The sequence below is a fragment of the Lucilia cuprina genome, chromosome 5, assembly GCF_022045245.1.
Source record: "Lucilia cuprina isolate Lc7/37 chromosome 5, ASM2204524v1, whole genome shotgun sequence".
NCBI classification, from domain to species: Eukaryota; Metazoa; Arthropoda; class Insecta; order Diptera; family Calliphoridae; genus Lucilia; species Lucilia cuprina.
In genome coordinates, this window is record NC_060953.1 from 51,861,550 (window position 1) to 51,878,865 (window position 17,316).

The 17,316-nt window shown below is 31.1% G+C and overlaps 1 protein-coding gene across 1 annotated transcript in view; it reads right to left on the bottom strand.

The window, feature by feature from the left end:
- Positions 1-4,507: 4,507 nt before the first annotated feature.
- The window catches only part of LOC111685710 (putative uncharacterized protein DDB_G0282133), an 89,013-nt gene continuing 76,204 nt past the window's right edge, over positions 4,508-17,316 (bottom strand). The window contains exon 4 of the mRNA XM_046951211.1: positions 4,508-5,263. Within this exon, the coding sequence (XP_046807167.1) occupies positions 5,210-5,263 (54 nt within the window). The 3' untranslated portion in view covers positions 4,508-5,209. The remainder of the gene's footprint in view (positions 5,264-17,316) is intronic.

The window sequence follows — 17,316 nt, forward strand, 5'->3', positions numbered from 1 at the left end:
CATTTTAGATTTTTTTTCGATCTAGTCAATTTAGATTCAATCGGTGTTATTCTAGTCAATTTCGATCCAAACGTAATCAATCCTTGTTACATCAAATTTCGATTTAATACATTCAATTCAAAACGATTGTGATACAATCGATTACAGTTTGCGATACGAGTGACTCTTATATAATTCCAGCAGATTTAAAGTATTTTTATCAATACCGACCAAAGGATCTTCTAGTTAATTGCGATGTAATCGATTCTCTTCTACTCAATTCCGATATAATCGACTATAATCTAGTCGATCGCAAACGAACCCCGATTCTGATCCGAACAACTTGAACAACTAATTCCAGTTGATTTTAAGTATTCTTATCAAAACCGAACAAAGTGTCTTTCAGTTAATTTCGATATAATCTACTATATTGTAGTCGATCGTGAAGCAATAGACACTAGTATAAATAGTTTCAATAAAATCTCCTCTATTGCAGTCGATTTCCTTCAAATCAAATTTAAATAAATGTTGCTTCCAATTTATTTGGTTCCATTTTAGTCGATTTCAATCCAATCGGTTATATTTTAATAGATTCCGATCTAATTGATCCCAATCTTATATTACAAATGGTAACGACTCGAAGACTGTAATTTTATAATTTTAGATTTTTTTCTAATTATGTAGTCGGCTCAGATTCAACCAATTTTTTTCTAGTCAATTCCGATCTGGATGTAACTTTTTTACTTCCGATTTCGACCTAATCAATTCTATTCTAATCAGTTGTGATCCATGGACTACAGATTGCGGTTTGATTGTAAATATTCTACTCGATAACGATAAAAGTGCCTTCAAGTTGATTCCTATGTAATCGATTCTATTTTAGTCAATTCCATTATAACCGATTCTGTTCTAGTCGATGCCGATGCAATCGACATTAATCAAGACAATTTCAATAAAACTGCATCCATTCCTATAAAATCGAATATATTTATTTTATTTTCAATCCAGGCTCCATTCTACATTCCAATCGATTTCTGTCGAATAGTTAATATTTTAGTGGATTCAGCTCAATAACAATGTCATAGACTCTATTCTAGTCGAATCCCACTGGACTCCATTTCGACCCAGTCGCTTTATATAGGTCAATATTGACCCAATACTAGTGGTTTTCGATTGTCTCTATTCTAGACGATTCCAATATTGATCGAAATTTAGTCTGTTTCAAATCAAATTGAATCTGTTTGATTGACTCCATTTGAGTTGATTTCAATAGAATCGAATCTATTATAGTAGTTTCCGATCGTCTCTTTTCTAATCGATTCCAATCTTAATTGTCTCTATTCTTGTTAATTCTGATTCAATTTCGAATTAATTCTATTCGACTCCGAATCGACTCCATTTCGATTTGTAATCAACACCAAATACAATGGATTTTATTTTAGTGTTTTCCGATTGTCTCTATTCTAGTCGATTCCAATATTGATCAGAACTTTGATTTTATTAATTATATTCGATTCCGTCCAGATCGACTCTATTTGAATTGATTTTAATAGATAGGGTTTATATTAGGGTTCGATAAATCGACTTTTGAATAATTGAACTATCTACTTTTTGTCGAAAAAAGTCGACTATTTTGTTCCAAATAAGTCGACAACTCGACAATCGTCTGTGAAAAAGTCGAAAAGTCGATTTGGAAGTAAAATTCGGAAAAAGTCGAAAAAAGACGGAAAAAGTCGGAAAAAGTCGAAAAAAGTCAAAAATAGTCACAAAGTCGGAAAAAGTGGAAAAAAAAGTCGAAAAGTCGGAAAAAGTCGAATATTGTCGAAAAGTCGGAAAAAGTCAAAAATAGTAAAAAGTAGGAAAAAGACAACTACTTATTTACAAAATACTAAAAGTCTAAAAGTCGACTTTTAACTAACTGAAAAAGTCGAAAAATCGACTTTGCATAAAATGCAAAAAGTCGACTTTTAACTAAAAGCAAGAAGTCGAAAAGTCGACTTTTACCTAAATGCAAAAAGTCGACTTTTACCTAAATGCAAAAAGTCGACTATTCGTTTCAACTATAGAACCCTAGTTTATATACTAATGGTTTCCGATCCGATCATTTCTTTTCTAGTCGATTCCAATCTTTAATCTAGTCTAATCTAGTTCAACTCCGACCCTATTTTATTTAGTTAGATTACAATCCAATTGCCTCCATTCTAGTCGATTTAAATCATGATCAGAATTTAGTCTTTTTTCTAGTCGATTTCAATATTGATGACCTTCAATCTAGTCTGAGGTAAATATTTCAAATCGATTCTATTCGACTCCGACCGATCCAATCCATTCCAGTCAAGTTGTTTTCTATTCAATTGAATATATTTTAGTTAAATAGTATTTAGTATCGAATTCTAGACAATTTCAATAGATTCAACTCTACTCAAGTTGTTACAACTTAGTCGATTGCGCTATCCGGGCTAGTTTAATGCAATTATTTCAAATCGATTAAATTTGACTCCGACCGATCCAATTTCTATCAAGTTGTTTTCTATTCAGTTGAATATATTTAAGTTAAATCGCATCTTTTCGTCTCTATTCTCGACAAATTTTAATCCGTTCAACTCTACTTGAGTTGATTACAAACGATTCCGCTTTATTCAATTTGGACTCCGAATGTCAATTCCGATTAGCTGTATTCAAAAATTTGTAATCTTGAACTAATTGCATTAAATGGCAAAACTTTATGGCAAAATTGCAGGGTCTCTCTGTCTTAATTTCAAGGATCCTAATATTTGTTCCACAACTTTGTAACATTAAAATTTCCCTTGTCTAACACAACATCCCAGTAATTATGAATTAATAATAAAAAAAACCCATTAATATCATATTACAGCATATGTTTGCTAATGGTTGAGAAAAAAAAAAAAACTGTCCAAATCAAATGAAGTATGAAACTTCCCTCTTGACGACCAACAACACACCAACTCATAGATACCTACTACCAAATGCAACGACCTTACAATCTAAATAAAATTAATGACTTTAACAAGAGACTTACGTTTTTTTTTTCTTCTAAATTGAAATTACTACTATTTTTTTGCCATTGTACTACAGTATGTAAATCTGATTGTAACACTATTGACCCTGACAAACTAAACAATTTGTTAGAAAACAAAAAATTGTATTTTAAATAAAAATTGCATACGGGCGGCTTAAGTCATAAATATGTTGTGTTTTTTGCATATTTTTTTGTTTCTTTAGTTTATTTAACGATTTTATGACTAAGTTTTGTATCTTCTTTAAAGAAATTTTTATAAGGAAAATTTAAGAAAAAAAAAGTCAAAGATCAACGGAAGCCATAAAAACACACAACGATAGACGGATTTTTCACAAGCAAAAGGACTTAAAGAAAATCATTTACAAAAAAAATTTATTGAAAAATTTATTTCAATAAAGAGAAAATTTTTAAATATTGAAAAATGAATTTCCTAAATTGTTGTCAGGATTTGCTTTATTCACACCTTTACAAGAGTTTAATTAATAATTTTAATAAAAATTTATGATTTTTAATAAACTTCCTTAAGCTTACAGCTTATAACTTCCGTTTTTTAACATAAATCTTTTACAATTGAAACTGAACTCAAAAATTTAATAAGAAATTAAAACAAGCAAGAAATTAAGGTTAGACGAGGCCGACCATATAATACCCTACACCGTTTGCAAACATAAAATGTAATTTAGTTTTTATAATTAAGCATTTAAGTTGAATTATACCCTGCCTTCAGATATACTTAAGCCATTTATTGTTGAATATAATTGTGGACATTTAAGTCAATTTTTTATAAACATAAAAGCCCTATTCGGGGGTTCAGCTGAATGGGGGCTAAGTGATATAATGGATCGATCCTATCGATTTTCAAGAAGCTTCGCCCTGATATAATCATGTACCAAATTTCATTGAATTATCTTCTAAATTGCGACTGTAGTTTGATTACAAAGTTTAAAAGCCCTATTCTGGGGTTCATGTACATGGGGGCTACTTGAAATAATGGAACGATCTTATCGATTTCCAATAGGCTTCATCTCTGGGGCAATAGAAGATAATGTCTCAAAGTTAATTAGATTATCTTCTAAATTGCGACGGTAGTTAGAAGGGGTTCAGTTTTATAAGGGCTAGGTGAAATAATGGATCTCGATCTTATCGATTTTCAATAGTCTTCGTTTTTGGGACATGACTGTCGAGAGTTTTAACGTGAGCACGAGCCTTGACGGCCTTATCTCACGGTGGTCTTTTCCACCCACTGGATAGGCTTGAGAACGATGTACCATCGCCCCTTTGAAGCACTCAGGTGGCAATTTTTGTACTTTGGCTCTGACCAGTCCATGCACAAGTACTTTGCTGGAGTACTCGAGCTATTTAATCTCTGACCATTGAATGGAACCTCCAGGACATAGTCCTGCGGTCAACTGGCCACCCATAGTACCAGATTATGCGTTGCTCTTGTCTGACCTCTGGCAATCTATGCAAGGACTAAGCCAAGCAGTAGACTGTAACAAATTTTTCAGTCCCGGAAAGACTGGAGGTATTGGCATTGCAATAACACCAAGGCGGAGGTCTCACCAAGGTAACATGCCCCAGGGGGAATCGTCTTTGGGGCAATAAAATATCATGTACCAAATTTCATTGAATTATCTTTAAAATTGCGACCTGTAGATTGATTACATGGAGGGACAGACAGATATAGCTCAATCCACTCAGAAACTGATTCTAAGCCGATTGGTATACCTTACAAACATCAGAACAAACCCAGTATAACCTCCCCACTAAATTGATGTAGAGTATAAATAGTTTCACGTATTCTAATTTTTTCCTACAGATAAAGGCGTTAACTTTTTAACATTTCTATTTCATGGAAAAGAGTTGTTACTTTTAGTTTAGTTTGAAAGAAATTCCTCTACATCTGTAGTACTTTGTACATATGTATGTATTTACATACATGAAGAGTGAAATTATATGATTTAATACCGTTAAAGAGGCGTGTTTTTTTTTGGTGGGCGTTAGAGGCGTTTAAACTGCCATTCTACAGCCGTTATTTTTGTGTTTGAAAACTTAATAATGGATTTATTTTGTTCATTTATTTGAAAAGATATTTAAATATAAATTGTAGCAAATTTTTACTATGCAAAACGAGATCATTTTAACAATGATCTTCAAAGATTAGTTTTTGTAATCACAAGCCAACAAAACTTACCTACAAAACAACAATTTTTTTAAGGCTAGATAAAGACATTTAATATTTACCTGTAAAGAGAAGAAAGAAAAAAAGAGTTTAATTAGTAAAATTTGGAATTAGAAAAACAGTATAATTTTAGAGATAAGTATAAAAAAATGTTTAATCTGAATATAGATCTAAACTCCCTACTTTATTAATTCAGTTAATTTGTAGTAGATTGCAATTGACTGTATTTTAGTCGATGTCAATCCAATTGACTCTATTTTAGTTGATTGTAATCCAATCGAACATTTTCTACTGTCATTCGACGATATGTAAGTGGGATCATATTTATTCATCTACATTTTAATAGATTTCAATACAAGTTATACTATTTTTGTCAATTCCAATCTAATTGACACTTTTTAATAAGATTGCAATTCAATTGGTTATATTTGAACCGATTTCAATCAAATAGAGACTAGTCAAGAAGATACTAGTCCATCCGATCCTCGATTCGAATCGGTTCTAAATTTAAACAGTTGTCCATTGCAAGTCAATTCAGTTTTCGTTGATTCCGCGATTACACTAATCAGCGATTTTAAAGTCGATTTCAATCCAATCGACACTATTCGTATCAATTCCAATTAAAACGTTCTTCTCCGCCTTTACCGATTCTATTCAAGTTAAGTCCAAACCGCTTAGAAGTGTTCTAGTAGACCTACTTAAATCAATTTCAAACCCAAAGACTATGTTCTGGTCAATTTGTTTAAGTCAATTCCAAAAATATCGCGTGATTCACATTCAATTGATTGTGTTCTAGACGATTTTATTCCAATCGACTCTGCCCAAGTCAATTCCGATAAAATCGCACGAATTTTCGTTGATTTCAATCTAACTGTTTTTGAACATTATAACGTTCAAGTTAATTTCAATTTAATCTACTCTTTTCAAGAAAATTACAGGACATTCAGCCCGTTTTAAGTCGATTTAAATCCAATCGACATAATATAAGCAGATTGCAATACAATCTGCTTTTTTTATGTCAATCCCAGTCTATCTGCTTTTTTTATGTCAATCCCAGTCTAAATGTTATTCTCCGACTATACCTATCATTATTCAAGTCTAATCAATCAGCTAAGATGTTTTCGACTAGATTACAATCCCGGAGATCCGGTTCTATTTCAGCTGATAACATTCAAGTTGATCCAATTGAATCTTTCTAGAGGTATCCAATCCAAACGTCTTTTATCTAGTCGATTTCAAACCAAACGACAATGTTCTGATCAATTCCGTTCGTATCTGTTCAATTCAATTCCAATAATATTTCCTGATTCCCATTCAATCGATTTTGTTCTAGATGATTTGAAACCAATTGACATTGCTCAAGTCAATTGTGATAAAATCGCATGAATTTTCGTTGATTTCAATCTAATTGTTTTTGGCCATTTAGGTCCACTCTTTTTTAGACAATTACATGACAACTAGCCCCTTTTGTGTTGATTTGAATCCAATCGACACTATTCAAACAGGTTACAATACAATCGGCTCTATTTATGTCTATTCAAGTCGAATCCAACCTGCTTGGATGTGTTGTAGTAGATTCCTACCGGTGAGATCTGGTTCCATTCAAGTTGTTAGTATTCAAGTTGACCCAACCAAATTTAGAGGTATTTAATCCAATCGATTTTAAACCAAAATACTATGTTCTGGTCAATTCGGGTCTTATCTGTTTAAGTCAATTCTAATAATATCGCTTGATTTCCATACAATCGACTGTGTTCTAGACGATTTGAAACCTATTGACTCTGCTCAAGTTAATTGTGATAAAATTGCATGAATTTTCATTGATTTCAATCTAATTGTTTTCGGCCATCAATCAATTTCAATTCAATCCACTCTTTTCTAGACAATTACAGGACAATTAGCCCCTTTTAAGTCGATTTGAATCCAATCGACACTATTCAAACAGATTGCAATACTATCGGCTCTATTTATGTCTATTCAAGTCGAATGCAACCTGCTTGGATGTGTTGTAGTAGATTCCTACCGGTGAGATCTGGTTCCATTCAAGTTGTTAGTATCCAGTCGACTTTAATCGATTTTAAACCAAAATACTATGTTCTGGTCAATTCGGGTAATATCTGTTTAAGTCAATTCCAATAATATCGCTTTCGATTTTAAATTAAATTGATTCTGCTCAAGTTGCATAAGTTTTGATGATTCCAGTCGATTTCAAATCGATCAACTGATTGTGCTCTAAATTGAATTTATTATTATTTGTTCAAATTAATTTCAACAATATCGTGTGATTCCCTTTGTTTTAGACGATTGGAAAAAAATTTACTCTGCTTAAGTCATTTCCGATTAAATCTTGTAAATTTTCATTGAGTCCAACCTAATGGACCTTGTCCTAGCCGATTTCAAACCAATTTACTGATTCTACTCTAAACTACTCTCATCGATTTGAATTTATTCTAAAGGATTTCAATCAACTCTATTCTAGAAGAATCACCTCTTCAAACCTATTTGATATGCTTAAGACGAAACTGTTTCCAATTCATTGCAGGGCCGCCGTTGAGTGTCACATTGACATTCCAATTACCAAAAGTTATATTATGTATTCAAACAACTAATACGACCTGTTAAAGCATAATGTCATGATTTATTGTATTATGAACTTAATATACGGGTTAAATAACTCCTGGAACTGAAAAACAATTTTTTTTATAATTGCAACAAATTTTCAATATATATTTTTTTTTTGTTGGTTGTTAAGTCAAGTCTATCATGCTGGTAACACCTCAAAAATTTCAGATATTATGACATATTTTTGTTTCATTGCGATTTTTTTCGAGTTTGATTTGCAGTAGTGGTTTTATTTACAAAATGTTTAATAAGAAATGACGGAATATATTTAAGTTAAATTGACCCCCTACAGCTTTGGAGCAATATGTTTGTGAGTTTTTCTTTTTATTCCTTGTTTGTTAAGACAGATGATGATGACGACGATGGTTGTGTTGCTGAATAGATGGATGACTGAATGAATGAGTGAGTGGTTGGGTTGTTTGGTTATGCTGTTATTGCAGCTTTTTTGATGCACAAATCAACTGCAAAATATTACAATTTAGTTTCTTTGTTTTGCATTGTTTAGCTTTTCAACGCTTGTAACTGAAAATAAAATTTAACACTGATCAAGATTGAAAAGTAACAGAAAAGTGCTGCAGAAAATTGAAATTGAATTTGGAATAAAACAAAATTGTGTAGTAAACAAAAGTTAAAATTTTTGTAACGATTTTTCTTTTTTGTTTGAAATGTGGAAGCAAAAAAAAAAGCACCTAAAACAAATTGTTGCAATTGTTGGCAACAAGCTGTAACAAAATTGTACAAGACAACCGGCAACACATTTACAAACTGAATTATTATTGTGGCAGTTGTATCTGTATGCGCCTCGCTACTCACAATTCACTCATTCACAACTCGATCTTGTTCATTCGTATAAGGAAATAGGCTTGTTATCATCACTTGTTGCAAACGGTATGTAAATTTTAAATTTTTAAAGTTTTTTTTTTTTTTTTGTTATTTTCAAACACCATAATAACGTTTGAAGTTTGACAGACGTATTTTTTATAGTTAGACTTTTACACACCTCTTTTTTTTTTTTTTTTTGTTATAGAGTTTGAAATTCTTCACTTTATTTTGTATGGAAAATGAAAAAAAATAGCAACTTTGTTAATTATAAGGAACTGTTTGCTACTGTAACACTTTAATTATGAAACAAAAAATTTAAAAATGAAATTAATTAAATTGCATAAATTATGTATTATGTTGTTATGCTTTCGTTGTTATTTAATTGTTTAACCATAAATTTCCGTTAATATTTCATCTGGTTTTTCATTTGTCATAAGCATTACAGGATAATGGAGTCAGGAAAATGTCTGAGATATTGCTTGAGGCATTACAGTGTCATTTGTTCGATAGAAAGAAATGTGATTGATAGCAAAACATTGATTTTGATTAAGAAAAACGATGACATTTTTGATGGAAGTTATGTCCGTAATTGATAATTTCAAATATATATTAAAAGAGATTTTTTCCTATAACAAGTCGATTATAAGCGACTCTACTCTAATGGATTCCAATTGTCTATATTCTAATCGATTTCAATTACCTTTATTCTAGTCGATTCCAAACCACTCAATTCATGATTCAAATCGACTCTATTCTGAGCGATTCTATTCGATTTCACACTAATCAATTTCAGTAACATATGTTCTCTTCGATTCCAATCGACTCTATTCTTAACGATTCTATACAATCACGAGTCAATTCTTTGATTCCAATCGATTCAATACTAGTCGATGCCAATCGATAATATTGTAATAGATTCTTATCTACTCTCTTCTTGATAAGAGTAATTGACTTTATTCTTGTCGAGTCAATCGAATCTACTTTTGATTTGAATTTATTTGAGTCGATTCAAATCGACTTTAATTTTAACTTTATTGTTCTCGATTCCGATTTCAAAAATAGATTCTAATCTACTCTCTTCTTCATAAGAGTTATTGACTGTATTCTTGACGAGTCAATCGAATCTACTTTTGATTTGACTTTATTTGAGTCGATTTAAATCGACTTTAATTTTAGTCAACTTTATTGTACTCGATTCCGATTTCAACCTTTTCGAGTTTATATGACTTAATACTGTTCGATTCTAAACGACTGTACTCTAGTTTATTGCAATCGCCGCGTATTCTAGTTGATTTTGAACGTTTCCAATAGAATATTGTCGAGTCAATACAGTCGTATGTACCTTCAGTACTCTCCATTCCACTCAACTCCAATCGATTATATTGTAGTCCTTGCCAATCGACTGTATTCAGTTCGATTCCAAATGACTGTACTTCATTACAATTGTTGCTTATTAAAGTCAATTTCAATCGACAATATTATGATCGTTGCCAAATGAATCTTGTCGAGTCAATAGTGTCGATGTAAATGTAATCTTTCGATTTAACTTAGTCCATTAAAACCTAAGTCACCTCTATTCCATGCGATTCCAAACGATTCTACTGTAGTCCTTGTCAATCCACTCTATTCTGTTCGATTCCAATCGACTGTACTTCAGTGGATTACAATCGCCGTTTATTTAAGTCGATTCCAATGGACTATATTATGATCGTTGCCAATCGAATCTTGCCTACTGTAATGAAGTCCATGTCAATCAAATCTATATTTGCTTTGAGTTTATTTTAATCGATACCAACCGAATGTTTTCTAGGCGATTCTAAACGACTCTATTCTTTACAAGTTTAACTGACTTAATTCCCTTTGACTGTACTTCAGTAGATTTTAATCTCCGGTTATTTAAGTCGATTCTAAATTATCATCGTTCTATATTATCATCGTTGCCAATCGAATCTATAATCGAATCTTTGCTAGCGGATTTCAATCTACTACATTCGAGATGATTCCAATATACTCTATTCCTGTCAATTCAAATCGAATCTACTTTTAGTCAACTCTATTTGATTCCAATCGATTCTATTATAGTCAATAGGACTCTATTTCTTTTCACACTAAATTTACTTTATTCGATTATAATCGACTGTACTTCAGTGGATTCAAATCGCCGCCTGCTTGTTGCAAGTCGAATCTATAATGAACTATACGCTAGACGATTTCAATTGACTTCATTCGAGTTCATTCCAAGTTACTCCATTCTTATCTTGTTATCAATCGAATCATTTATATTCGATTTTAATCACTCTATTCTTGTCTATGCCAATCGACTATATTCTGGCCGATTTTAATGGTCTCTATTAGTCGATTCCAATGTACTCTATTCTATTCGACTGCATTAGACTCTTTTCTAGTCGAATCCAATTAAGTTTACTCTAGTCGATTTTAATCGCTCTATTATTGACTATTCTAATCGACTGCATTCTGGTAGATTTTAATTGTCTCTATTAATCGATTCTAAAGGACTCCATTCTAGTCGACTCCATTGAACTCTTTTCTAATCGATTCCAATTTACTCTATCTTAATAGACAATTACAATCGACTATATTCTAGTCAATAGTGTATACATATTATGTATAAATTTTGACAGTTTTGAATTCCGAAGTCAAGTACGGATCGTGTTCAAATCATGTTCATTTTGGGATTAATTTAATCTTTTATATTCTCAAATCAAACTTTTTCTATCTTCAATCAAATAGGAGTTTGAGCTTAAATCAAAATTAAATTTTTCAAAATTTGTACTTTGCAAGACCTCTTTGAACCAGAAAGATTTTCAAATTAGTCTTTTTTTCTTAACTGAATCAATCCGAGTTCGAATCAAGTACTTTGTATTTGATTTAAGTACAACAGTACTTACTTCTGAAACCGCTGAGGATTGATTTATTTGAGTATAAACATATGTACATCAATTATAGAAAAACCTATAATTTATAACTTTCAATAAAGTTTTGCATGTTGCCTTAAATATATTTCAACCCTTCTTTTAATAACACAAAATATATATTTATGATTATAACTTTATAATAAAAATGCAACTCATACGTGTTTTATCTCTATATCTACGATAATAAAAGATATAATTTTTTTTCGTTTGGTAAACAACACCTGTTCTATTGACACAACTGTTTGGTACCTTTTAGACTGACAACCTCTCTATTGATTTAATGCTAAAAAAACAAATTATAAATAAAATGGTTTTGGAAAATTTTCGTTTATAACAAAGTTTTGGGACAAATATTATTGTTATTAAATACTGCTGATAATCTATATAAAGGGTATAAAGAAAAATTTTAATTATATTTCAATAGTTATGTATGTTTAGAAAAAAAAGACCGCTTATTTGTTTGTACTGTTTATTTTAGAACAAATCAGTCAAATGTAACAAGAGAGGGTTAATTATATACAATGACAGCCGAAAAAAATTTGGGACAGACAAATGACGGTTAGCAGCAAGCTTGACTGACAGATTGCTAAATGTTTTGAACGACTAAGCGTTGATTTCTAAGTGTTAGTTTTAGTTGAGAAAAAAAATAACTTTTTGTTAAAAACTTAAAACCCAATTGCAATCAAGATTTATTGTTAAGATTAATTTTTCAACATGATTGTTTTGTAAAGAATTGTTTTTGGTAAAAAAGTTCAAAAACTTTGTTTAACAGAAACACGTGTTATTGTTTACTGGAACCACACACATTGAAATAAAACCCCTTTAAACTAAAATTTAACCGCTCCCTAATAAATCATTTTATGTTCACTCTGCACAATATAATAATTATTATTTGTTCTTTAGTTCGAGAGTAATATTTGTCATTATCAACTGAACGAAATCAACAACATAATACCGCCAACGAAACGAAACAATTTATTAGTTAGAATAACTATTATTAAGCTGAGAGGAAAATCAACTACAAGAGAGAGTCGATTGAAATCGACTAGAATAGTGTCGATAGGAATCGACTAAAATAGAATCGATTTTAATCGACTAGAATATAATGCATTGGACTTGACTAGAATCAAGAAGATTAGACTCGATTGGATTCAACTAGAAAAGAGTTCATTAGAATCGACTAGACTGGAAAAAACGATTGGAATCGACTAGAAAAGAGTCGATTGCAATCGACTAAAATAGAATCTATTGGAATCGACTAGAATAGAATCGACTAGAAGAGAGTCGATTGGAATCGACTAGAAGAGAGTCGATTGGAATCGACTAGAAGAGAGTCGATTGGAAACGATTAGAATCGACTAGAGTCGATTGGAATCGACTTGAAGAGAGTCGATTGGAATCGACTAAAATAGAGTCGATTGGAATCGACTTGAAGAGAGTCGATTACAATCGACTAGAATAGAGTCGATTTGAATCGACTAGAATAGAGTTCGATTGGAATCGACTAGAAAATAGTCGATTGCAGTCGACTAGAATAGATTCGATTAGAATCGACTAGAATAGAATCGATTGGAATCGACTAGAATAGAATCGATTGGAATCGACTAGAATAGAATCGATTGGAGTCGACTAGAATATATTCGATTGAAATCGAATAGGAGAGAGTCAATTGAAATCGAATAGGAGAGAGTCAATTGAAATCCACTAGAATAGATTGGAATTGACTAGAAGAGAGTAGATTTGAATCGTGTTGTCGATTTGAATCGAGTTGAATAGAGTCGATTGGAATCGAGTTGAATAGATTCGATTCGAATCGACTAGAATAGAGTCGATTGGAATCGACTAGAATAGAGTCGATTAAAATCGACTAGAAAATAGTCGATTACAATCGACTAGAATAGAATCTATTGGAATCGACTAGAATAGAATTGGATTGCAATCGACCAGAATGGAGTGGTGTGGAATCGACCAGAATGGAGTGGTTTGGAATCGACTAAAATAGTCGACTAGAAGAGAGTCGATTGCAATCGACTAGAAGAGAGTCGATTGGAATCGACTAGAAGAGAGTCGATTGGAATCGACTAGAAGAGTCGATTGGAAACGACTAGAAGAGTCGATTGGAATCGACTAGAATAGACTCTATTCTATTAGAATGGACAAGAATAGATTGGATTGCAATCGACCAGAATGGAGTGGTGTGGAATCGACCAGAATGGAGTGGTTTGGAATCGACTAAAATAGTCGATTAGAATCGACTAGAATAGTGTCGATTAGAATCGACTTGAATAGAGTCGATTAGATGGGTTTTATCTAGAATGAACTAGATCTTAGTCGATTAGAATAGCCTAGATTCTAGAATAGAAACGATTCATTAAAAATTTAGCGTACTAAATTTCCTACTGGTTACTTCCAACTATTATTTCCACAATTCATTCCTGATTTTTTTTATTTTCAAAAAATTTTTGCTCCCTTTGAAAAAAGTTTTCCAAAAAAAATATAAAAATGTGTTCAACAACAGCCAACATCAAAAGGTTTAGCTTGAAAATTAAAAAATAATATCTTAACAAAAACAAAAATATGAATGTGGGGCGTTTTAAAATCGTTACAACATGACAATTTATTAACTACTGTGTCACAATTTGTGGATAAATGAATGTAAACATTTTCAACTATTGACAGCGACAACACAACACGGCCGCAACTTTTGCAATGACAACATTACAATTCGCGTGTTGTTATAAACTGCAAAAGTAAAACAGAAATTGATTACAAATAGTTTTTCTATTTGTGAAAAAATGGGATTTCAGCAATATAAAAAGGGAGAAAGGAGATTAAGACAACTTTTATGAAGTTTACAACATGTTAGAAATGTTTTTTCTTAAGGTTAAAATTTAAGTGCTTTCTTTGTGTCAGTATTTTTTAAGAAATTTCAATCTTGTTGAAAACTATTGACAGGAGTGATAATAGTTATTTATATATGTTACTTAAATAGAACTTTAAAATTACTTTTTAAAACAGGACTACATAAAGAGAATAAAATATACACTCCTAATACCATTGACATAATATTCGTTGTCAAAGTATATACACACGTACGATAACACTATGTAATGTTGACAACGCAACGTTGTCAATTTGGTACCAGTCGCATACAGTTAAGTTAGCCTAGACTATAGAAAGTAATATTAATAAAATTTTAGCCGAGTTTATAGCAAAGGTTTTAGACGAAACTACCCAGTAAAATATTTTAAATTTTGGTAATGAGTATTTTAGGAAATGTTGTTATTTCATACATTACTTGGTAATGAGTTGTCGTCGATTTTGGAATGTGTAGAGACCATTCCGATAGAATGACGAGGCTGTAGAAAAAAAAAACTTTAGACTAGATTTTTGACGAGATTATAAACTAAACTATAGTTAAGATAAACAAATCTATAAAACAGCATTATAGTGGAAACTGTAGGCTAGTCGAGACTATAGACAAAATTATAGGAAAGATTATAGACAAGATCATAGTCGTGACTATTAACAAAACTTTTTAGTCCAGACTTTTAACAAAATTTTAGTGGAGTTGAAAGACAAGATTATAGTCAAGACAAGTTGAGACTATAGACAAAATCTTAGTCGAATATATTGTCAAAACATTAGATATTGTGTTAGTCCAGCCTACACTAAGATTATAGACAATACTATAAGAGTCAACATTTTAAACAAGATTTTAGTCGATAATATAGACATAGTTATAGTCGATATTATAGACAAGTCTATTGACAAGACTAGAGAATTGAGTAGAAATGTTGCGACTATAGAAAACATTAAAGTCCAGACTCTAGACAAAATGTTAGACAATAATTTAGAAGAGATAAGAGAAAGAATTATAAACTTTTAGACGATATTATAGCTAATATTTTAGACGAAACTATAGTCATGGTTTTAGTACAATCTATAGAGAAAACTATAGTCGGGACAAGACTTAAGAAAATAGTATAACGGATACTCTAGACAAAACATTAGACTAGATTTTAAACCAAATTATAGTTAAGATTATAGACAAGACTCTTAGACAGCGTTAAAGACCAGACTATGAACAAGTTCATAGTCGAGATTAATAATAAAAACTATTAGTCCAGACTTTTTACAAAATTATATTTGAAATTTAACACAAGAACCTTATAGACAATACTGTAGAGAAGATTGTAGATAATATTTTAAACAAGATTTTCGTCGAAATTTTTAGACAAAATTATAGTCGAAGAGACTGTAGAATGTTAAGATTACACTATAGATTTTAGACAAATATTGAGATAATAGTCAAAACTATAGTCAAGACCTTAGAACATACGAAACTGTAGAGAGTATTACAGTCATGGCTATAGGCTTTAGACAAGGTTTTAGTTGTGACTATAGACACAATTATAGTAGAGACTGTGGAGAAGTTGAGACTTTAGACAAGTCGAGACTTTAAACTTTAGCCGAAGCTATAGACAAGATCATGGTCGAGAACATAGACAGAGCTTTTGACAATATTTTAGTAAATTATAGTCGAGAATGTACTAAGATTATTATGATACAAGTGTAAAGACAAGTCTATAGGAATCATTAGATTCGAATTAATATTCGAAACCTCCAAAATTATCTTCGACACCACCCAGCAAATGTAAAACGAAGTACTTCCAAAAGATTAACACTTATCACCACTTCAAAGCAGTGAATGCCCAAAATTATCTTCGACACTACCCAGCAAAAAGAAAACGAAGTACTTCCAAAAGAATAACTTTTATCACCACTTCAAAAGTAGCTCTAAGTAAATTTTTTGTTTACCTTCTGTGGAAGTGATGTTTATTGACATCCAAAGAAGCGAAAATAATCATTTTTTTGTACTAAAACTTTTTTGAATTAAACCAATTTTATTTTGGACTTAATTGATTTATGTTAATATTATTTAAGTCAAATTAGTTGTTTTCTATAATATTTACAATTTCACTTCCTAATAACTTCCATAAAAATTACTTCCTGAGAATGACTTTAGATGTAGTGAATTAAGAAAAGTCGAGATAAGACTATAAGCAATACTATAGTCGTTATTAAGACAAGACCTTAAGAATGTGGTTACAACATTACATTCACTATTTTGTAGACAGAAAAATTACTATCTGAGTGTTAACTCAGATGATTAACCAAAAAATTTTATAAAAATTTACCCTTCTCTTTAGTTATAAATTTTTTCATAATTAGAACGTTATGACCAAATTTGAAATAATTTTCATATAAATTTTCCATTTAGTTATAAATTTATGTCACTATCATAAAGTTCAAAATATGGTCATAATTGTGGGTTCAATAGGAATGAAAACAAACATTTAGTGTTTTTTTTTTCAACATGACTCTCAAAAGGGGGGGATAACATTCCTCTTATAACACTATTGACCCAAAATAAATAAGTTCAAACATATAGAGTTTTCACAAAAACACATTTTTGTTGTCTTATATTGACCATAAATAAATTGTGATTAGCAGGCACTGTCAAGCAGTGTTTAAGCATTCACGAGTTAAAAACATGAACAAAATTTAAAAACAAAAAAAAAAAAAAGAAATAATAAAAATAATTTCCTCAAATAAACCATTTATTGAAATGAAACGAACGAAAAAATAAAAATGCAGCTAAACAAATAAACCGCCTTTTCCTTTGGCATAATTAAAGACCATAAATAAGAAAAAGATTTGGACAATAAGAA